Source organism: Mesoplodon mirus (assembly GCF_964341445.2).
Source record: "Mesoplodon mirus genome assembly, chromosome: 2".
NCBI classification, from domain to species: domain Eukaryota; kingdom Metazoa; phylum Chordata; class Mammalia; order Artiodactyla; family Ziphiidae; genus Mesoplodon; species Mesoplodon mirus.
In genome coordinates, this window is record NC_138977.1 from 11,954,760 (window position 1) to 11,978,162 (window position 23,403).

The 23,403-nt window shown below is 37.6% G+C and overlaps 1 protein-coding gene across 5 annotated transcripts in view; it reads left to right on the forward strand.

Moving 5' to 3' along the window:
• The window catches only part of INPP4B (inositol polyphosphate-4-phosphatase type II B), an 880,599-nt gene that overhangs the window by 726,306 nt on the left and 130,890 nt on the right, over positions 1-23,403 (forward strand). For all 5 annotated transcript variants that reach the window (XM_082610957.1, XM_082610958.1, XM_082610956.1 and 2 more), the window contains one exon: positions 22,262-22,439. In XM_082610957.1, coding sequence (XP_082467083.1) covers positions 22,262-22,439 — 178 coding nt within the window. The remainder of the gene's footprint in view (positions 1-22,261; positions 22,440-23,403) is intronic.

Below are 23,403 nucleotides of genomic sequence, written 5' to 3' on the forward strand. Positions count from 1 at the left end.
TGAATTATGGTTTTCTCAGGGTATATGCCTAGTAGTGGGATTGCTGGGTCATATGGTAGTTCTATTTGTAGTTTTTTAAGGAACCTCCATACTGTTCTCCATAGTGGCTGTACCAATTCATATTCCCACCAGCAGTGCAAGAGTGTTCCCTTTTCTCCACACCCTCTCCAGCATTTATTGTTTCTAGATTTCTTGATGATGGCCATTCTGACTAGTGTGAGATGATATCTCATTGTAGTTTTGATTTGCATTTCTCTAATGATTAATGATGTTGAGCATTCTTTCATGTGTTTGTTGGCAGTCTGTATATCTTCTTTGGAGAAATGCCTATTTAAGTCTTCTGCCCATTTTTGGATTGGGTTGTTTGTTTTTTTGCTATTGAGCTGCATGAGCTGCCTATAAATTTTGGAGATTAATCCTTTGTCAGTTGCTTCATTTGCAAATATTTTCTCCCATTCTGAGGGTTGTCTTTTGGTCTTGTTTACAGTTTCCTTTGCTGTGCAAAAGCTTTGAAGTTTCATTAGGTCCCATTTGTTTATCTTTGTTTTTATTTCCATTTCTCTAGGAGGTGGGTCCAAAAGGATCTTGCTGTGATTTATGACATAGAGTGTTCTGCCTATGTTTTCCTCTAAGAGTTTGATAGTTTCTGGCCTTACATTTAGGTCTTTAAGCCATTTTGAGCTTATTTTTGTGTATGGTGTTAGGGAATGATCTAAACTCCTACTTTTACATGTCCCTGTCCAGTTTTCCCAGCACCAAATATTGAAGAGGCTGTCCTTTCTCCACTGTACATTCCTGCCTCCTTTATCAAAGATAAGTTGACCATATGTGTGTGGGTTTATCTCTGAGCTTTCTATCCTGTTCCATTGATCTATCTTTCTGTTTTTGTGCCACTACCACACTGTCTTGATTACTGCAGCTTTGTAGTATAGTCTGAAGTCAGGGAGCCTGATTCCTCCAGCTCCGTTTTTCGTTCTAAAGATTGCTTTGGCTATTCAGGGTCTTTTCTTTTTCCAAACAAATTTTGAAATTTTTTTGTTCTAGTTCTGTGAAAAATGCCAGTGGTAGTTTGATAGGGATTGCATTGAATCTGTAGATTGCTTTGGGTAGTAGAGTCATTTTCACAATATTGATTCTTCCAATCCAGGAGCATGGCATATCTCTCCATCTATTTGTATTATCTTTAATTTCTTTCATCAGTGTCTTATAATTGTCTGCATACAGGTCTTTTGTCTCCTTAGGTAGGTTTATTCCTAGCTATTTTATTCTTTTTGTTGCAATGGTAAATGGGAGTGTTTTCTTAATTTCACTTTCAGATTTTTCATCATTAGTGTACAGGAATGTCAGAGATTTCTGTGCATTAATTTTGTATCCTGCTACTTTACCAAATTCACTGATTAGCTCTAGTAGTGTTCTGGTAGCATCTTTAGGATTCTCTATGTATAGTATCATGTCATCTGCAAACAGTGACAGCTTTACTTCTTCTTTTCCGATTTGGATTCCTTTTATTTCCTTTTCTTCTCTGATTGCTGTGGTTAAAACTTCCAAAACTAAGTTGAATAAGAGTGGTGAGAGTGGGCAGCCTTGTCTTGTTCCTGATCTTAGTGGAAATGGTTTCAGTTTTTCACCACTGAGGACGATGTTGGCTGTGGGTTTGTCATATATGGCCTTTATTATGTTGAGGAAAGTTCCCTCTATGACTACTCTCTGCAGCGTTTTTATCATAAATGGGTGTTGAATTTTGTCGAAAGCTTTCTCTGCATCTATTGAGATGATCATATGGTTTTTCTTCTTCAATTTGTTAATATGATGTATCACATTGATTGATTTGCATATATTGAAGAATCCTTGCATTCCTGGAATAAACCCCACTTGATCATGGTGTATGATCCTTTTAATGTGCTGTTGGATTCTGTTTGCTAGTATTTTGTTGAGGATTTTTGCATCTATGTTGATCAGTGGTATTGGCCTGTAGTTTTCTTTCTTTGTGACATCCTTGCCTGGTTTTGGTATCAAGGTGATGGTGGCCTCGTAGAATGAGTTTGGGAGTGCTCCTCCCTCTGCTATATTTTGGAAGAGTTTGAGAAGGATAGGTATTAGCTCTTCTCTAAATGTTTGATAGAATTCGCCTGTGAAGCCATCTGGTCCTGGGCTTTTGTTTGTTGGAAGATTTTTTATCACAATTTCAACTTCAGTGCTTGTGATTGTTCTATTCATATTTTCTATTTCTTCCTGATTCAGTCTTGGCAGGTTGTGCATTTCTCAGAATTTGTCCATTTCTTCCAGGTTGTCCATTTTATTGGCATAGAGTTGCTTGTAGTAATCTCTCATGATCTTTTGTATTTCTGCAGTGTCAGTTGTTACTTCTCCTTTTTCATTTCTAATTCTACTGATTTGAGTCTTCTCCCTTTTTTTCTTGATGAGTCTGGCTAATGGTTTATCAGTTTTGTTTATCTTCTCAAAGAACCAGCTTTTAGTTTTATTAATCTTTGCTATCGTTTCCTTCATTTCTTTTTCATTTATTTCTGATCTGATCTTTATGATTTCTTTCCTTCTGCTAACTTTGGGGGGTTTTTGTTATTCTTTCTCTAATTGCTTTAGGTGCAGGGTCAGGTTGTTTACTCGAGATGTTTCCTGTTTCTTAAGGTGGGATTGTATTGCTATAAACTTCCCCCTTAGAACTGCTTTCGCTGCGTCCCATATGTTTTGGGTCGTTGTGTCTCCATTGTCATTTGTTTCTAGGTATTTTTTTATTTCCTCTTTGATTTATTCAGTGATCACTTCATTATTGAGTAGTGTATTGTTTAGCCTCCATGTGTTTGTATTTTTTACAGATCTTTTCCTGTAATTGATGTCTAGTCTCATAGCATTGTGGTCGGAAAAGATACTTGATACAATTTCAATATTCTTAAATTTACCAAGGCTTGATTTGTGACCCAAGATATGGTCTATCCTGGAGAATGTTCCATGAGCACTTGAGAAAAATGTGTATTCTGTTGTTTTTGGATGGAATGTCCTATAAATATCAATTACGTCCATCTTATTTAATGTATCATTTAATGCTTGTGTTTCCTTATTTATTTTCATTTTGGATGATCTGTCCATTGGTGAAAGTGGGGTATTACAGTCCCCTACTATGAGTGTGTTACTGTCGATTTCCCCTTTTATGGCTGTTAGTATTTGCCTTATGTATTGAGGTGCTCCTATGTTTGGTGCATAAATATTTACAATTGTTATATCCTCTTCTTGGATCGATCCCTTTATTATTATGTAGTGTCCTTCTTTGTCTCTTCTAATAGTCTTTATTTTAAAGTCTATTTTGTCTGATATAAGAATTGCTACTCCAGCTTTCTTTTGATTTCCATTTGCATGGAATATCTTTTTCCATCCCCTTACTTTCAATCTGTATGTGTCTCTAGGTCTGAAGTGGGTCTCTTGTAGACAGCATATATATGGGTCTTGTTTTTGTATCCATTCAGCCAATCTGTGTCTTTTGGTGGGAGCATTTAGTCCATTTACATTTAAGGTAATTATTGATATGTATGTTCCTATTCTCATTTCCTTAATTGTTTTGGGTTCTTTATTGTAGGTCTTTTCCTTCTGTTGTGTTTCTTGCCTAGAGAAGTTCCTTTAGCATTTGTTGTAAAGCTGGTTTGGTGGTGCTGAACTCTCTCAGCTTTTGCTTGTCTGTAAACGTTTTAATTTCTCCATCAAATCCGAATGAGATCCTTGCTGGGTAGAGTAATCTTGGTTGCAGGTTTTTCTCCTTCATCACTTTAGTTATGTCCTGCCACTCCCTTCTGGCTTGTAGAGTTTCTGCTGAGAGATCAGCTGTTATCCTGATGGGGATTCCCTTGTGTGTTATTTGTTGTTTTTGCCTTGCTGCTTTTAATATGATTTCTTTGTGTTTAATTTTTGACAGTTTGGTTAATATGTGTCTTGGCATATTTCTCCTTGGATTTATTCTGTATGGGACTCTCTGTGCCTCCTGGACTTGATTAACTATTTCCTTTCCTATATTAGGGAAGTTTTCAACTATAATCTCTTCAAATATTTTCTCAGTCCCTTTCTTTTTCTCTTCTTCTTCTGGAACCCCTATAATTCGAATGTTGGTTCATTTAATGTTGTCCCAGAGGTCTCTGAGACTGTCCTCTGTTCTTTTCATTCTTTTTTCTTTATTTTGCTCTGCATCAGTTATTTCCACTATTTTATCTTCCACCTCACTTATCCGTTCTTCTGCCTCAGTTATTCTGCTATTGTTCCCATCTAGGGTATTTTTCATTTCATGTATTGTGTTTTTAATCGATGCTTGATTCATCTTTAGTTCTTCTAGGTCCTTGTTAACTGTTTCTTGCATTTTGTCTATTCTATTTCCAAGATTTTGGATCTTGGAAATAGAATCTTGGATCATCTTTACTATCATTATTCTGAAGTCTTTTTCAGGTAGACTGCCTATTACCTCTTCATTTGTTAGGTCTGGTAGGTTTTTATCTTGCTCCTTCACCTGCTGTGTGTTTTTCTGTCTTCTCATTTTGCTTATGTTACTGTGTTTGGGGTCTCCTTTTTGCAGGCTGCAGATTTGTAGTTCCCGTTGTTTTTGGTGTCTGTCCCCAGTGGCTAACGTTGTTTCAGTAGGTTGTGTAGGCTTCCTGGTTGGGGGGACTAGTGCATGTGTTCTGGTGGTTGAGGCTCGATCTTGTCTTTCTGGTGGACATGTCCACGTCTGGTGGTGTGTTTTGGGGTGCCCGTGGCCTTATTATGTTTTTATGCAGCCTCTCTGCTAATGGGTGGGGTTGTGTTCCTGTCTTCTAGTTGCTTGGCATAGGGTGACCAGCACTTTAGCTTGCTGGTCGTTGACTGAAGCTGGATGCTTGTGTTGATATGGAGATCTCTGGGAGATTTTCGCCACTTGATATTATGTGGAGCTGGGAGGTCTCTTGTGGACCCGTGTCCTGAATTTGGTGCTCCCACTTTAGAGGCACAGCACTGACTCCTCACTGCAGCACCAAGAGCCTTTCATCTACCCGGCTCAGAATAAAAGGGAGAAAAAGTAGAAAGAAAGAATTAGTAGAAGAAAGAAAGAGAGAGAGAAAGAAAGGAAGAAGGAAAGAAAGGAAGGAAGGAAGGAAGAAAGAAAGAAAGAAAGGAGGGAGGGAGTGAGGGAGGAAGGATGGAAAGAAAAGAAAGAAAGGAAGGAGGGAGGGAGGAAGGAAAGAAAAAGAAAGAGTGAAAGGAAGAAGGAAGGGAGGGAGGAAGGAAGGAAAGAAAGAAAGAAAGAAAGACAGGAGGGAGGAAGGAAAGAAAGAAAGAAAGAAAGGGGCAGAGGGAGTGAGGAAGGGAAGGTAGGAAAAAAGAAAGAAAGAAGATAAAGTAAAATAGAATAAAGTATAAAATATAGTAGCATTAGTAAAAATAAAAAAGTAATTATTGGAAAAAAAAAACAACGGATGGATAGAACCCTGGGACCTATGGTGGAAGCAAAGCTATACGGAGAAAATCTCACACAGAAGCATACACATACACATTCAGAAAAAGAGAACAGGGGGAAAAAAATCGAAAATCTTGCTCTCAAAGTCCACCTCCTCAATTTGGGATAATTCGTTGTAAAAAGAGGATAAGGGGAAAAAATCTTAAATCTTGTCCTCAAAGTCCACCTCCTCAATTTGGGATGATTCGCTGTCCATTCATGCACTCCACAGACGCAGTGCACATCAAGTGGATCGTGGAGCTTTAATCCGCTGCCTCCGAGGCTGCACAGAGAGATTTCCCTGTCTCTTCTCTGCTCTCACAGCTCCCGGGTCTCAGCCTTGGACCTGGCCCCGCCTCTGCGCGTAGGTCGCCGGAGGGCGTCCGTTCTTCACTCAGACAGGCCGGGTTTAAAGGAGCCGCTGATTCGGGGGCTCTGGCTCACTCAGGCCGAGGGGAGGGAGGGGCGCGCAGAGTGGGGCGGGCCTGCGGCGGCAGAGGCCGGCGTGACGTTGCACCAGCACGAGGCGCTCCGTGCACTTTCCCAGGGAAGCCATCCATGGGTCCCGGGATCCTGGCAGTGGCGGGCTGCACAGGCTCCCCAGAAGCGGGGGTGGACAGTGACCTGTGCTCGCACACAGGCCTTGTGGCAGCGGCAGCAGCAGCCCCAGCGTCCCACGCCCGTCTCCAGGGTCCGCACCTTCAGCCGCGGCTCGCGCCCGTCTCTGGAGCTTCTTTAAGCAGCGCTCTTAATGCCCTCTCCTCACTCACCAGGAAACAAAAGGGAAGAAAAAGTCTCTTGCCTCTTCGGCAGCTCCAGACTTTTTCTCGGACTCCCTCCCGGCCAGCCGTGGCACACTAACCCCTTCAGGCTCTCTTCCCGCCGCCAGCCCCAGTCCTCTCCCTGCGCTCCGACTGAAACCCTTTACCCGAGCCTCAGCTCCCAGCCCCGCCCGCCCCGGCGGCCGAGCAGACAAGCCTCTCGGCCTGGTGAGGCACAGACCCTCCGTGCGGGAATCTCTCAGCTTTGCCCTCCGCACCCCTGTTGCTGTGCTCTCCTCCGCTACTCCAAAGCTTTCCCCCTCTGCCACCCGCAGTCTCTGCCCGCGAAGGGGCTTCTAGTGTGTGGAAACCTTTCCTACTTCACGGCTCCCTTCCACTGGTGCAGGTCCCGTTCCTATCCTTTTGTCTCTGTTTATGCTTTTTTCTTTTGCCCTACCCAGGTATGTGGGGAGTTTCTTGCCTTTTGGGGGGTCTGAGGTCTTCTGTCAGCATTCAGTAGGTGTTCTGTAGGAGTTGTTCCACGTGTAGATGAATTTCTGATGTATCTGTGGGGAGGAAGGTGATCTCCACGTCTTACTCTTCCGCCATCTTCCTCCGTCCCCCTATTGTAAGGAGAAATATGAATAGAAGTTTCCCAATTCTCTATTATAAATAGGAAGTTTCTTGAGTAAGAGGAGAAATACCACATCAGGGAAGGAAGTTCTCTGTAGCCTATAGTGTAGCAAGAATCCAATAAACCAGAAATGGGAGAACTGGATACAAAATCACACCACTACCTCTGAAATATATTCATCAGACAGTATCACTAACCACTGCTTAATTGGGGGGGGGGCGTTAAAACATAAATTAACATTTTTCATTAGTGCTATAAAGCTGAGATATCTAAGCAAAATGGTCAGAGTTTTCCAACTCTTCTTTTTATGTACTTTCTCCAGTAACATATGAGCAGACTAGGAAGCAGTTACAAGTATATTTGTTTTCAAACCCTTCACTTTCATGCTTAAGACAAAGATTTTCATTTCTTTTATGAAAGGGAATGAGTGATTTAAATGTATTCATTGAAAGCAATAAGACTGCATCCATGATTTTGAGAGCCAATTTTTTCCCCTACTTGGAGGTCTTTCCACATGTCTCTACCTTGATCTCTGGGTTTTTCTCAGAAATTTATCTTGTCACTCACTGGTAGAGCAGTTTAGAATCTGAGATCATAACTCTGTATAAATCCATGTCTCATGTCCTATATCTTTTAAATAGAAATATTTTTTATCTTTTAGTGATATATATTTTTAATATATTGCTTTCTATTGACAGTTTTCAAATTTTGTAAATATGTTTATTGGCAAATGTAGGAAAGTCAAAAGTAGGAGGTTAAAATCACCCATAATCTCCTTCCTCAACAAGAGAGTTACTGGGATCATATTGGTACAGTCTCTTCCAGTCTGTTTTTACACATGTAATCTACATCTTATGTTTTTTTCTATTATAAATTAAAAAATTCAAAATGGCTTAAAATCACTAATTCTTCAAAGTATATAAATTGAGTGCTCTCCATTTAAAAATCATTATGTGTTTTTGGTTTTTGGAAGTCATGCCCAATACAACAAAGCTACTATATTTAATAATATCAGTCTTACAAGTTATAGCTAAAGTTCATCTCCTGTTCACTTTCAAATACATTTTTCCTTTTTGGAAAAAACACTTTATAGCACCAAAAAATAAAGAAATTTTTAAAAGTATAATAAAATCATACGCTGTAGAAATAAGAAGTGTGAATAAAAGCCCTGTTAATTCCTTTTTTTTTCTTTTGAACTGTGTCCAGTAGTTGACAACATATCATTTCCAAGGAGATAGCAATTTAATTTTTGTGTTGATTATAACTTGATTCCTTGTAGGTATGTTTTCTTCTTCCGGTGAGTCAGTTTCTCCTTGGCCACTCTTAGATTTCATCTCGGTTCATGTTTGAGCAAATACAATACTAGGTCTGCCAAAACTGTGTACCAGGTTTTTCTCATCAATGTGCACTTTTCTCTGTGCAGCCCCCTTTGCACAACAACAAATTTTCAAGAATAGGTGGGTTTTAGCTCTTACAACATCTATAGCGTGGAGTCAGGAGAGAATAAAATACTTGAATTAAATAGCCCTGCTGAGTCTTGGACATACTTTACAAATTAAATGATGACACTTGCAAAGCATTAAACTAAATGTAATATAAGGGAATGAAAGGATTCTTGCTAAGTTGCATATGATCCTAAATGAATTTGTAATGAAGTTTTTCTCCTACTTCATTCTCTTTTTAACTATACAAAAAAACAATATTTGCTTCTAGCACACAAATTCAAAGAATTAAGAAGCACATAAAGTGAAAAGTCTGCCTTTTCCATTCTCCTTCCCCAGAGTAAACCAATCTGAACAGCTTAATGCATTTCCCTATGCAATTTTTTCTAGCTATCCAACTCTTTGAGTTTTCAGTGATCAGGACACTTTGTCCATACAAACTCAGGTCATGGGAATGTCATGTTCTTGACTTTCTTATAATTCAGTTTACTTTTTCTGGCCTCCATTCTGGGGCAAGGCAGAAACTCTCATCTCAGATAATTCATAGAATTATTCATAGAATTCATAATTCATCTCAGATAATTCTATACCTTGTATGGATTTGAATCCTGGTTTGGGCCCTTACTGGCATTGTGACATTAGTCAAATTACCTCACCTCTCTGTACTGTAGTTTCCTCACTCGTGACACAGAAATAATATTGCTTTACCTCATAGGATTGTTCTGAAGATTTTATGACTTCATATACACCAAACATTTATAATGGTACCTGGCACATAATGAGGGCTTAATAGATATTAGCTATTATTTATATAAAATATGTAAACAAGTATTTTTTTACTCAAAAAATGTTCTGACAACCTTTAATTTCAATACATTTAGATCTCATTTTTTTCCTAAAAGCTAAGTAGGGTTTTATTGATTGAATGTAGCAGAATTATCTAACCAATACAATACTGATGGGAATTTACTTAATTCCTATTATTTGTTATAACTCTGTGTTTGCAAGGTAAACCCTTATTCTTATGTTTTTGCAGATTTGTGTTCCTTTTTGATAAAATTCCTAAAAGTGGAATTTCTTAGTTGAAGTGGTTACACTTTAGAGATGCTGTCATACTGCCTTCCAAAAAAGTTGTATTAATGTGCATAATATGCCTAATTGCCCACTTATTGTTTTTAAATTTTTTTATTGAAATATAGCTGATTTACAGTGTTTCAGATATACAGCAAAGTGATTCAGTTATACATATATATGCATATATATGTATGTATAGATATATATATTCTTTCTCAGATTCTTTTCCATTATAGGTTATTACAAGATATTGAATATAGCTCCCTGTGCTATACAGGAAGTCCTTGTGCCCACATATTCTTAAGTACTAGGCTTCATACACCATCTCTGTGCTAAGCCCAGGCATGGCTCTTGAGATTCAGACATGTGTTTACCACCATTTAGTAGACAGCTTCACGTTAATGGTATCATCCAAACACCTCAAAGTTGACATGTTCAGTCATCTCTCATCCCCTTATCCTCAAACTTCTCTTGGGGATTGTTTTTCTTAATTAAGACACCACATCCATCTAGATGTTCAACTTTGAAGCTTGAAAATCCTTGACTACTTTTCTTCCCTTGCTTCCACTTCCCACACACACACAAAAAAATCAGTTCCATCACTTCCACCTTATATCTCAGGAAGTCATTCATTTCAATAATCAATTGTGGTTTAGGATAATCCTAACCCATAGAATCACCATTTTTTAAATATTCTACTGCCAAATCTCTTAATCACTCTTCATCCTCCAGGCTGGCTCTCATCTCATCCATTTTCCTCATCTTGGTTGGAATAATATTTCTTAAAAGGCAAATGCAATCTCGTGATTTCATCATGTTAAACAGTTCATAGCTGCCTTTTGCCTGGAGAATAAAGCACAAGGTGCATAAGATATTCATGTGTCATCTGACCCTGACTTTTTCTCCAGCTTCATCTTTCTCCACTCACACCATCATCTTCTCCTCTCATACCACCCTCCACAGTGAACCAGACCGAAGTTCTTCAGTTTCAGGTCTGCCTTGAAGTCTTTTTTTTTTTCCTAAAGTCTTCTCCAACTCCTTGGCAAAACCACATCTGCTTTTAGCCTCCCGTGTACAAACATACCTAGTTGCCTCTCTTCCCCTCTAGACTGTGTACTCTGGGGGCATGGACTGTGTCTGTATCCCCAGGAATTAACTTGGTAAGTGCTCCTTGAAAGACTAAGTATATGAAGGAGTAAATAAAAGAAGTGAAAGCATTGTCTGTCAGAGGAGTAAAAGGATGAACAAATTGCTCTGCCTAAAGAGATTGTTGTGTTGTAATTAGGTGACAGAAACATAGGGGCATTTGTGGAAAATGTCTTGTAGGCTTTCAGACAGCCATTTGTCAGCTATTAGAATGTTTGTGTTTGCTTGCACCTCACTAGAAAGTGAAAATATACTTTTATGTGTTCTGAAAGAGGAAAGCTGATGATTTTTATAAAAACAGCCAACCTAAAATCCGGTTCAATATTAGTAATGCAGTGGTGACGTTTAAAAGTTGGCAACATTCTTCCAATCACCTACCCAAAAGCTTGTGAAGCAGAGTGAGTATAATCTAAAGCAAGAAGCACTGTGTCAAGTGTAACAGTTCAAACTTCTTAAAAATTGAATCTTTCCTTTAAAGAAAATGACTTCAATTGTAAATGAAAACAAGTTTGCTAAATGATCCTAGAATTTAGAGTGATAATAAATTCAGTAAAGAGAACATTGTCTGAAAATGATAAAACACATAATCTTAACTGTGTGATGTCAGAAAATCACTGAGCTTTTACCCTTTAGTTTCCTTATCTGCACTGTGGATGTGGCTGATTTCTGTTGAAATCATTAGATTGTTAGAAAGAATGGTCACAATCTTGAGATTTTTGAGGAAAGACATATTAAATGTATCATCACTCTCAGGAAGATAATTTGGATAATTTGACTTTACAATTATATGTTTTAGTTTCACACAATTATTAAGATATGACTTCTGGTTTTAGCTCAGAAGAAGAAGTTACTCAATAGGAATATTAGGAGTTAAAATGTGGAATCTATAGCGAACTATAGAAACATTGTTTTCTGCTTAAAAAACTAAATATGAAAAGAATATATGGTTTGAGGGGGCTTCCCTGGTGGTGCAGTGGTTGAGAGTCCACCTGCCGATGCAGGGGACACGGGTTCGTGCCCCAGTCCAGGAAGATCCCACATGCCGTGGAGCGGCTGGGCCCGTGAGCCATGGCCACTGAGCCTGCGCGTCCGGAGCCTGTGCTCTGCAACGGGAGAGGCCACAGCAGTGAGAGGCCCGCGTACCACAAAAAACCAAACAAACAAAAAAAACAAACAAAAAAATATATGGTTTGAGGACTTATTTTCTGTAAATCAGGAGTTGCATTTCTTCTTCACTATAAACTAAAAAAAATATTTGGAATCGTGACATAGTTATGTCATCTTAACTAGTATGCTTTTAATCCAAGGAAGACCTTGTGTACTCAGATTAAATGCTGAGTAATTTTCAGCATGTTCTTTAAAGCTCTCTATTAGCTTAGGTATTTAATATCCATCATTCTAGAGGCAGCAAACAGCAGAAAGGAAAGTCATCTACAAATAAATTGCCAGAACATTTAAAAAGTGCTGTATTTTCCAGAGCTTTAGAAACTAACTCTAGAGTATCTCATTCTTTCAAGATTATAGTGAAAGTACTAACTTAAAAAAGTGTACACATGGGATTTATGTCGTGGAAAAATCACACAATCAGCTTGTGTGACATGAGAAAAAGTAGTGTCATTGCAGAATCTTTATTAGATGGGACCTTGCCTAAGCTATTCCAATGTCCTCTTCCCTGTCAAGAGGCTTGCGTAAGTAAGTAGTTATTGCAGTGCTTCTGCTGAAGAAAGGTGGGTTGGCTTAGGGTGGTTTAAGCACAGAGGTAGAGAAGGGGATCGGTTACAGAGATATTTTAAAGGACTTGGCAATTGTTTGGACTTTGTGTGTCCGTTTGGAGTAGGAGGTAAAGATCCAGAGCTGTCTAGGAAGACTCCCAGGCTTCTGTGCAGCACACCTGTGCAGGGTGGTGCCATTCACTGCACCTTGGCTTAGGAACTCCAGCAACATAGAGCGGCTGGGAGAAAGAGAGAGAGGCAGAGAGACAGAGAGAGAGACAGAGAGACAGAAGGGACAGATAGACAGACAGACAGAATAAGAGAGAGAGAGAGAAGGGTTAAAGGATGGGAACCAAATCTGAAGGACCCTTGTTTGCTGTGTCAAGTCCTGGCTTCTCATCCTATAGGCTAGGCTAGGCTAAGAGACCTCATTGACAGGTTCTTATCTGGGTATTAACATGATCAGAGGCGCATTTTGAGTTACTATGTGGAGAGAACTAAGGGCACACAATTAGGCTATTATAATAGTGCTGGTGAGAGGAGATGGGTGAGCATGGAGTTGAAGAAGATTTAAGGAAATTTTTACAGGATTTAAATCCAATTGGATGAGGACTTGAGGGACTGAGCAGGGTTAAAGGACTCAGGTTTCTGGTTAATATAACTGGGTAAATGGAAAATTCACGAGGAAAAGGAATACAGGAAATACACCATGTGTTTACCATGTTTACTTAATAAGATCAGTTGTCTATATTTAATATGAAAAGAAGTTTTGGGAAACAAGAAATTTATTTGCGTCTACCTTTTTTTTTGCATTAAAGAATCGTTTAGATCTTGGAACTTACAGGGAATCTCAGATTACAAATTCCCCTATTTATTTTGTCCATGAGAATAATGAGTTTCAAAGACTGAATGGCCCATACAGCTAATAACAGAGCTGTAAAATCAGACTTCAGTGCCCAGTCTCAAGGTCTTCTATATGCATTCATCCTCATACAATCAATAGATTTTAAACACGAAATGTGTACGCTGTTAATGAATGAATGATGTTAGTTTACGGATAACCTTTCTAAGAATTGATTTTTGCTACCGACCAGATAGAAATTTTTTAAAAGTTGATGCATTTGACCCTTTCTGGGCCTTTATGAGAATATAATTTTCAAAGTAAATTACTTTATCTGTACTACAAAAAAGAATGAATGAATTGATGTGGTAATTTTCACTCAGATCAGTTACTATTTTAATCTGCTAAAGAAAATAGTCAGTAAAATATTTTTAAGACTCTAGCCTTATTGATTCTCTATCTACAGCTTTCCTAAATACACCCCAGGAAAACCACTTATTTAGGAATTATATATAATAAAAATAATTTTTTAAAAAGAAAATATTTCAGGTATTCAGAGATTCTATTCATAATGGTAAAATTTTAGAAACATCTTGAATGAATGATTAAGCAAGCTTATTGTGCATCACTAAAGTGGAACACTATGTAGTCATTTTAATTAGTATGTGGATTATGAGGTATCTAGAGGTGTGTATAAAAAGGTACTTGTAACAAAACAAGAAATTATGTATACACAGAGGACAGGTATTGGTGAATGTTTTGGAAAGGATAACAAGTTAACTTAGAGTGGTAGAGATAGATACAGAGTTCTATTTCCTTTAGGACTTTCCTTTTGGTTTTCTATCTCTCCTAGTTGTAGAATAATAGAAATGTCTTTGTAAAACCCTTTTGCCCCTTCTACTTCCAGAAAATATGGAAAACTAGGTATCATGAAAAAAAATCTCCCACAACAAAATGCCTAGGAAATTTGGATGCAATGTGACATCCTTTTACATTGCTCTTAAATGAAGGTCTGAGCTCTCGGGAATGTAAAGAGCTATAGTACTGAGTGGTTAGTAACCAAACCCTGGAACTATGGCTACCTGGGCGATTTTTGCATATATTAACAATATAGAGCCTTAGATTTGCAAGGACTTGTGGGAAACAGCTATTTATCCCCCTTTTTCTTCTTCTCTGCTACCATCCCTGGCTGTAGCATTTAGAGGACAAGAATCATCACACTCATCCCGTGATTATCTTGCTGGCTAACTCCAGCCTTTTGCTTTTCTCCGTGTGTTGACTGAGTAGCAGTCGTTAAATATTTGTTGCAAGCAATTTATGGTGAGATGATTTTCAAATTCTTTCTTATGTCTAATCTGTGTTATAAAATAGAATCATACATCTTCTCTAATGAGCTTTGTTTTAATTAGAAGATGATAACTTCTTCAATTATATTTTGTTTTAATATTTATATGCTGTACCTACCATTATTTTACTAAATAAAAGATGTTTCCTGTGTTAGTTATGGGATTGTAATTTTTTCAAATCTCAAATGGATCAATACCATGTTCATAAAATAGTAAAACACAGTTAAGAGTTCAAACTGTGTATTAATAAAGACCTGCATTTGAATCCTGATTCTACAATTTATAGTAGTTGTATGTTCTAGATCAAGTTACTTAACCTACTGAGTCTTCAACTCCTAAATCTATATAATGGAATAATATTTGTTGTTCAGAGAGTTGTTCACATGACTAAATAAAATAATCCCTGAAAATAAATTAGCATAATTCTAGGCCCATATTATAGATCCAATAATTATTAGCTATTAAAATGAGAGAGAGAGAGAGAGAGACTTGGATTATTAGTGTAAATTCTACAGTATAAATTATTGGCTTTTATAGAGACCCTCCATAAAAATATCAGATTTAACAGGGAAAAAAATGAAATGGGTCCTAAATATACCTTCTGTTTCCCTGTATTCTTATCCCAGAATCATAATCACCAGCACTACAATATCAAATGCTGGGAACACTTGCTTGTTTCCTGCAGCTTTATTGAGGTATAATTGACAAATAAAAGTTTTATATATTCAAGGTGTATAACTTGATGTTTAGATATATGTATACATTATGAAATAAGCATCACAACCAAGCTAATCAGCCTATCCATCATCTCACATAGTTACCATTAATATGTCATTGTTAGTCACCAGGCTGTACATTAGATCTCCAGAACATATACATCTTGGGTAAATGAAACTTTGTACCTCTTGACCAATATCTCCCCATTTCCCATGCCCCCAGACCCTGGGAACCAGCATTTTACTCTCTACTTGTGTAGAATAATGTACAATTGACCTATTTTTTTAGGTGTATGGTTCAGTGAATGTTAGTTAATTTATAGAATTATGTGATCCTCATCACAAGCCAATTTTAGGACATTTCCATCACCTCTGAAAATATCCCTCAAGCCTATTTGCAGTCAGGGGAACATTTACCTTGCAGTGTATTTGGGAATGGTTTCTATTTTTAGACCCTATCTTACTCTGTACTTTAATTAGATGTGTGAATGAATAAGGTCCAGGATAGAGTTGAGAAATTTTTTGGATGGGAGGGAATCAGGGGACCTGGTTTGGGTGTTACTCCATCACATCTGCACAGAGGAGTGAGCATGAAAATACCAGAAGCCAAACTAGGCAGAAATAGATCTACCAGATTCTTGGAAGATGGCAGAGGAAATCAGGGCAAGTGAAACCAAGGATAAATGGGAATAGGCCATGGAAGGAAGTGAAAACTAATTGGACTTTGTCATATAATAGTGTCTGGGAACCTTTTGTTAGAGCAAGAATAGGATGAAGGAAAGGATTTTATATATACATATATATATATATATATATATATATATATATATATATATATATATATATATATTAGTTCTAAAGGTCAAAAAATCGCAGATAAGAACTTTCAAACTGAAAAGTGGGATGATGATAGGAGACAGTGTGACCAGAGCCAATAGGGAAATTTCCTTTGAGGGAAAGTTGAGCTGAAATGAAATGAATTTTAGGTTTTTCCCCTTTAATTAGCATTACCTGTCACAGAGCTAATAAACAAGAGAGTCAAGCTTTGTTCAAAATGCTGATTCTAAAATTTCCAAGAAACCAATATTTTTAGAAAGAGTAGTTTCTGAGACAAACATAAATTAATTTTAGATTAATTAACTAAGTAATTAACTCAATTTATACAAGTGAAATCCATAGGAAGTAAACAAAACAAATATTGGTTTCCTTTAAGTTATTTTTTCTAAGCCACACTTCTAAGCAAAAAAAAAAAAAAAAAAAAAAAAAGAGAGGACACATGGGGGAAAGCAGAGCTGTATGTTTTTTTACCTTCTGCAATTTCATGAAGCACATTGTTAAACCCTGTGAAGCCAGAAGGGTGTATTCAAGTGCACGAAGCTGTAAATTTTCATTTATTATCCACATGGTTTTCTTCTCAGAACTGAAAGCACATCTGTCCCTCCCTCTGGATTCAAGAAATCATTTTTTTTTTACAAGTAGTGCTTGAGTAGGGGAAAAAAAAAAAGAAGTGGAGATAGTCCTTAGATTTTTTTCCAGAGGTTTATTTCTGCTATGGAGTGAGGCACATCACTCCATAGCATTTTTTCCTGAGCTCATCAACCCTAATCTGCCCATGTCCCATCTCCCTCTGTTTTCTTTCCCTTTCCCCTCCTTCCTCCCCATCATCTCTCATCTGTATTTTTCCATGACTCCATTTGCCAAAATAGTAGCTTGGTTGAGCAAATGGGTTAAGGAGTGGCCTGGGAGAAGTCACACATAAATGGTGGAGCAAGTCCTTGGATTTGGGGTGTGGGCAGGGGACCAAGAAAGCACTGCTTTATTTCTCTCTCCTTACCTGCTTCCCACCCCCATTCAACTAAGCACAAGTCAAGGATTTCAATGTCTCAGAGTATGGGCGGAGGTGGGAGACCAGTTTGAGGCTACTGTAATAATCCTGGCAGTAGATGTTGGTGGCTTACACCAGCATGGTTGCAGTGAGTGTGGAAATCTGTGGTTGGATTCTGCATATGTTTGGAAAAAAAAGGCAGAATTTTCTGAAAATTGGGCAAAAATTAGGAGAGGAAGAGAAGAGACATTGGCCACATCAAATGACCTTGGTGTGAACTATGATGTGGAAGAGGGTAGAGAGAGCTGGTTGTAGAGAATGGGGAGCAGATCAGGAGCTCAGTTTGGAACAAGATAAGTTGGAACTGTCAAGAGGAGAGCTTTTGCTTTTAATGGAGTTCAGGGAAAAGTCTAGGCTGGAGATGAAGAAATTCGAAAATCATTAGCATAACTGAGGTTTTTAAACCACAAGATTAAATGAGAGTACTTAGGAAGGACATGTAAATAAAAGAAAGGAACACTAGAGGAGAAATAAGGAGGGCCAGCAAGAAGTGACTGAGGTGGGATATACACACAAGAACATATATCATTGTTTTAATCATATTTTGGTTATCAATTAAAGTTTATGAATATGAATATTATTTCACTATGTGAAATATCTCAAAAATGATACCTCTAGTAGTAACAATATGCACATGAACATATGAGTATGGCTATGTGTATATGCTAATTAACTGCATATTAAATAATTTAAATACATATATATTAAAGTGTATATATAGACATACATATATACTTTCATTCACCATCAATATAAAAATATTATGACAATAATTTCAATTTTTATTATCTGTGACTTGCTATATTATTTATCTCCTATAAAATATTCTTTGTCGGGGCTTCCCTGGTGGCACAGTGGTTGAGAGTCCGCCTGCCGATGCAGGGGACACGGGTTCATGCCCCAGTCAGGGAAGATCCCACATGCTGCGGAGCGGCTAGGCCCGTGAGCCATGGCCGCTGAGCCTGCGTGAAAAATATTCTTTGTCCAAGCAAATATTTTGTCTTTCTTCTGCTTTTGCCTGATTGATAGTTGATTCAAGTGTTTGGGTTCAGTTTAAATTTCAGACCACTATAAAACAGAGTTTAGCAATATTCTTTTTATCTCAATAATTAAATTATACTCATAACTTTCTATTTAAGAAGCTCTAACTGTTCAAACTTATGACATGTTTAAAGAGTAAGGCACTGAATACACAGATGAAATTTATGTATACTTAAAATTATTTTGTGGGTGGTGTTTTTTTTTTTTTTCCATACCATACTGTTTCATCCTGGACACCAACATTGTCTCTTATTGTGGAAAATGAATCTTTCAGCCTCCGTAGGTAAGATGCTCATCATTAAAAGGCTTAACCAGGAGAGCCAATGCCTGCTACATAACTCTTCTCAAATAGAAACTGACTCAGGAACAGGGGGCCAGGAGTTATGCTTAGGTCCCATGATGGTGATTGAAGAATGTATTGGGGAAGGAGAAGAAGAGGGTGGAGAGTATATTGGGAGGGAAAAGATGAAAGGATGATGGGGCAACACTGGTAATGAGAAGTGAACCAAAGCAATTTGTGCTGAATATAAAGATGAGGTACAACAGAAACAGACTCATAGACCTAGAGAACAGACTTGTAGTTGCCAAGGCAGAAGTGGGGTGGGGGAGGGATGGAGTGGGAGGTTGGGGTTAGCAGATGCAAATTAGTATATATAGAATGGGTAAAAAACAAGGTCCTACTGTAGAGCACAGGAACTATATTCAATATACTGTAATAAACCATAAGGGAAAAGAGTATGAAAAAGAATATACATATGTGTAACTGAATCACTTTGCTGTACAGCAGAAATTAACACAACATTGTAGATCAACTATACTTCAATTTAAATAAATAAATAGATAGATGACTAATAATGCACAGAATTGTAAAAAAAAAAAAAAGGCGGAGTGCAAAAGTAGCCTTATAGAAGGCATTATGAAAATGAGAATGAGTTAAGAATAAGAACCTTAGAATAAGGAACCTTTATCGGAGTCATTGTATAGTGTGATCAGAGGTGTAGAGGGCAACTCACAGTTAAAACAGTGGCAGAGGGTATTTCTAAAAGTGCTCAGCTGTCCACCTGCATCAGGATTTCCTGAGATGCTTGTTACGAAGACTACAACCTACTACAGCAGAATCTCTTGGTGTTGCCAGAGCACCTGCAGTCTTTATTAAAAATACCCAGGCCCTGACTTCATCCCCGAGTGAATCTTATGCCTATTAAAATTTGAGCACCACTGAACTAGGGTGTAAGGAAAGAAGATGTAAGAAATAAATCTTGGCAGTATATTTCCTCCAATGGAGAGGAGACTCAGGGAATTTGCAGAGTAGGAAATATGTATTAAAAATTAATGAAAATAGATAATTGTCAGGAATAAAGTAACACTGAACTGCCAGGGAAGTACGATGTGAATCCAGAAGGAAGGTAAAAAAGAGGAGTCAAAAAGAGGGCATAGGAGTGAACATGTGAGAGGCCAGGAATGACACACTCAGAAAGAGGACAGATCTGTGGAGAGAAGGAGGGAAGACCACACTGGCCTTGAGAGCTCTAGCTTTCCCAGAGCTAAGCCATGGGAGGCCTCTCCATTCCCATAAGATGAAACCAGAAAGCAAATTATAATAACAGAAGAGCAGATCAGTGAAAAGGGACCACAGAGCAGCCCTCACAGGCTGCTTTCTATGTCTAGTCCTTAGTAAGTCCTATTCTCAGCTGTAAAAAGTACTGGGTATTAAATATCATCCCCACCCTGGTGACACATCAATATCTTTATTCATTTATTTTTTATTGAAGTATAATTAATTTACAATGTTGTGTTAGTTTCAGGTGTACAGCAAAGTGATTCAGTTACACACACACACACACATATATTCTTTTTCATATTCTTTTCCCTTGTAGGTTATTACAAAATACTGAGTATAGTTCCCTGTGCTATACAATAGGTCCTTGCTGATTATCTATTTTGTATATAGTAGTGTGTATATGCCCGTATCTTTAGATAATCATTTTCTTTGCGGAAATAACATGGAGTTGTTTGATTTACTAAAGACTGCAGTGGATTGGATTTTGTATCCAGTCTGAGCACAGATGATTAGGGGGACATCTCAGTTCATGATTTTTGTTAAAGGCCTCAGCACAGTCCCACAGGAGATCAGATGAGCCAGGAAGAGACAGAGATAATTGGCCTGGAGTATTGTTTTCTTTCTCCTCCTCACCATTGTTACTTGTCATTTGCTTCAGTTTGCCTTAAAGTAAGTGGTATGTTTTATTTTTAAGCTCCCGCTTCTGAAATTTAAAAAAATCTACAAGTACAGAATTAAGAGTGAGTTCCCATCAGTGTCACAGGATAGCAATGTGTTTCTTAGCTTTTAGACACCTGTATCCCTCATTCATCAACTTCTTGTCCTATCTCCTGAATAGTCCAAGCACCAAGGTCATTTTTTAAAATAATTGTGAAAAAATACATAAAATAATAGAAATATTTATTATATTGTCTCCCTGAAGAAACCAGTACTTTGCCCTGAAAATCATTAGTGTCAAGGCAAGGGGAGAGTGCTTTCTAGATATTAATGTGTCTTATTGGATGCTAATATTTCAAAATAAGAAATGGAATTATGACAATGTTAATAATTTAGCTGGTAAATGTAAAGAAAATATTCAGTAAATACTCATCACAGGTTGCAAGGTGAAACCCAGCAAAGGGCTTATGTGCCCACGGGTCAGAAAGCCAAACTCTGACAGCAAAGTGAAGATTTATTGCAGGGCACCAAGCAAGGGAGGGGGAGGCAAGCCTCAGGTCCACTCCAACTTGGTCTTTGAGTTGCAGATTTTTTTAAAGGGGGGAAAAAAGGGGGCCGGGATTAATCATCCTCTTGTGATAGTCCTTAATCCTTAATCATAGTTTTGGGAGTCAGGATAACTGGCTTATGATTCTCAGACCAGGTGGCCATGGCTTGGGGTCCTGTTAGCTCATCCTACCCTGGAGAAACAAACTGAGTTTGTAAGTTAATGATGATATCAACTACAGCAAATTTAGTCATCTGACTGGTCGATGAACACAAGATTGAGGTCAGAGGAGACAAGAAAGGGAATAAAGTTTTGGATAGAGACTTTAATCATAAATTATAATTGATTAATAATTAATCATAAACAAAGTTCTCGGTAAGGGACCTTTGTTTTGGGAGACTTGGTTTCAAAGATACTATGAAAAAAGCATTGATGATTGGATATAAAGGGATAGAACCAAGTGTTGCACCCACTATGTAAATGCACCATCCATGGCCACTCTCTTCTTTTTCTTTGGCTGATGTTTTGCTGTTTTACTTCTTTCCCTGCTGGAATGCCTCCTTTGTTTTTCCTAATAAAACTGGCCAAAGACTCCCTCATTCCGTGGAATTCTTACATCCGTAACATGCTTGACCAACTCCTAAATGATGACTATAAAAGTCAGTCATTCTTTCATTTGTAATCAATTTTAGGTATTTTTACAAGTCAAATGTGAAACCACAGGGCAACAAAAAAGGTGATGAAAAAGATAGCATAATGGAATTTTTATGCCGTCCTGTCCCTTTTCTATCCAATAAAATTCTCCATATGCCCACCTGGCATTAATTTATATTCTCCCCATTTCTCAGCTATTAAAATTTATGCCCCCTGCCCTAAGTATCATGGGGAAAAATATACACAGTAATTATTAAATGCTTGCTCTGTGTCAGGCATTTCACATGAATGATGACCAATCTTACCCACCTCTTAGAACTCTTTGCATAATTATTCCCATTTTCCTGATGAGGAAGCTAAAGGCTGCCCAAGAACACCCAGCTAGTAAGTGGTAGAACCAGGATCTATATTCATATTGGCCTAAATATAAAGGCTCATACTTTTCTCTCTGTACTGTGTGACCTCAAATTCACTAATAATTATTAATAATATTAATACTAATTTGTTTTGAATACTAATACTTGACATATGTAATCATGAAGAATCTTCCTAGTGATTGAGCAAGGACTGGATTTATTTCAACTAGTCTTACAAAATATCTTGGTCATTTGACTTTAATCACTCTTTGGATATCATAAAAATCTCTTAGAATAGTTCTTATCTGTTCAGTAGGAAGTAATGCTATTTGGACTTCTGTTTATCATTTGCCATCTGGTACTAAGTGCTGAAAAGTCTTTCTGCTTATTGTGTAACTTGCCTTTATCTTTGTTGTTGCAGTACTGGATACCAGTTTATTTACTATTCACCTGAAAACACAGCCAAAGCAAAAGAAGTTCTCAGCAACATCAATCAACTACAACCTCTTATAGCAACCCATGCAGACCTACTGCTTAATTCTGCAAGCCAGCATTCTCCAGACAGCTTGAAGAATTCTTTAAAGATGCTTTCAGAAAAAGTAAGATCCAAATCATCACTGCAGTGGGGAAAATGAAATACCCCAATCCCCTTTGGTACTGCTTTCTGCATACATTGCCTTTCATAACATCTGGAAATGTAAAATAGACTAGGTTAAAAAGTAAGCTTCAAAGTATTGCCACAGGATCAAAATCAATTGGCCTCATTCTCTTTTCAAATTTTACTGAACATTAATTTTTTTTTCCTAGTAGGAAATGAAACCTATTTCTGGTTGAGGTATGTTTTCTCTTTTCCTTGACACCTTTTATTTTCTTTGGTTCCTGGTTGTGTTAAATTAGATTTTGAAAATTATTTTCTCTGGTGATCACCTAATTTTTATGCGTATGAAATATGCATATGAAATATTTCAGTCAGAATGTCACTTCATTTGAGAGCAGAACTTTGATGTGGATCCTTATCAGTGAAATAGGGTAATTCCTCTGCCTCAGTTTACTTTCTGCAACATTATCAACTGGGAGAAGGTTCTAAAAATTTCTAAAAGTATTAGTTATTGTTTGAAATGTAGTAGGACCTAGGTCTTAATTTTTCCAAAGGTGACTTACATTTGTGTATGTAAAGAGGAATGGTAGTCTGGCATGGGGCAAATACTCAGCATCAATTTCCATAATGAATTAAGGCATCTGAATGATATGGAGAACCAAGATAGAAAAAGTCAAATTGTTCACAATTTTCTCTTTACCTCTGTTTCTCAGCAATTTAATACCTGTGTTTCTTTCTTTTTTTTTAATATTTACTCTGCTGGAGTACATTTTGCCTCTTGGATCTGTAGTTTCATTGTTTCATCAAATTTTGAAAATTTTGGTCATCATTTCTGCAAATATTTTTCTGTCCCCTTTTTATTCTAGGACTCTAATTATATGTATGTTAGATTTCTTGGTATAGTTCTGTAAGTCATTCATGCTCTGTTTTATCATTTTCAGTTATTTTTCTCTTTGTGCTTCATT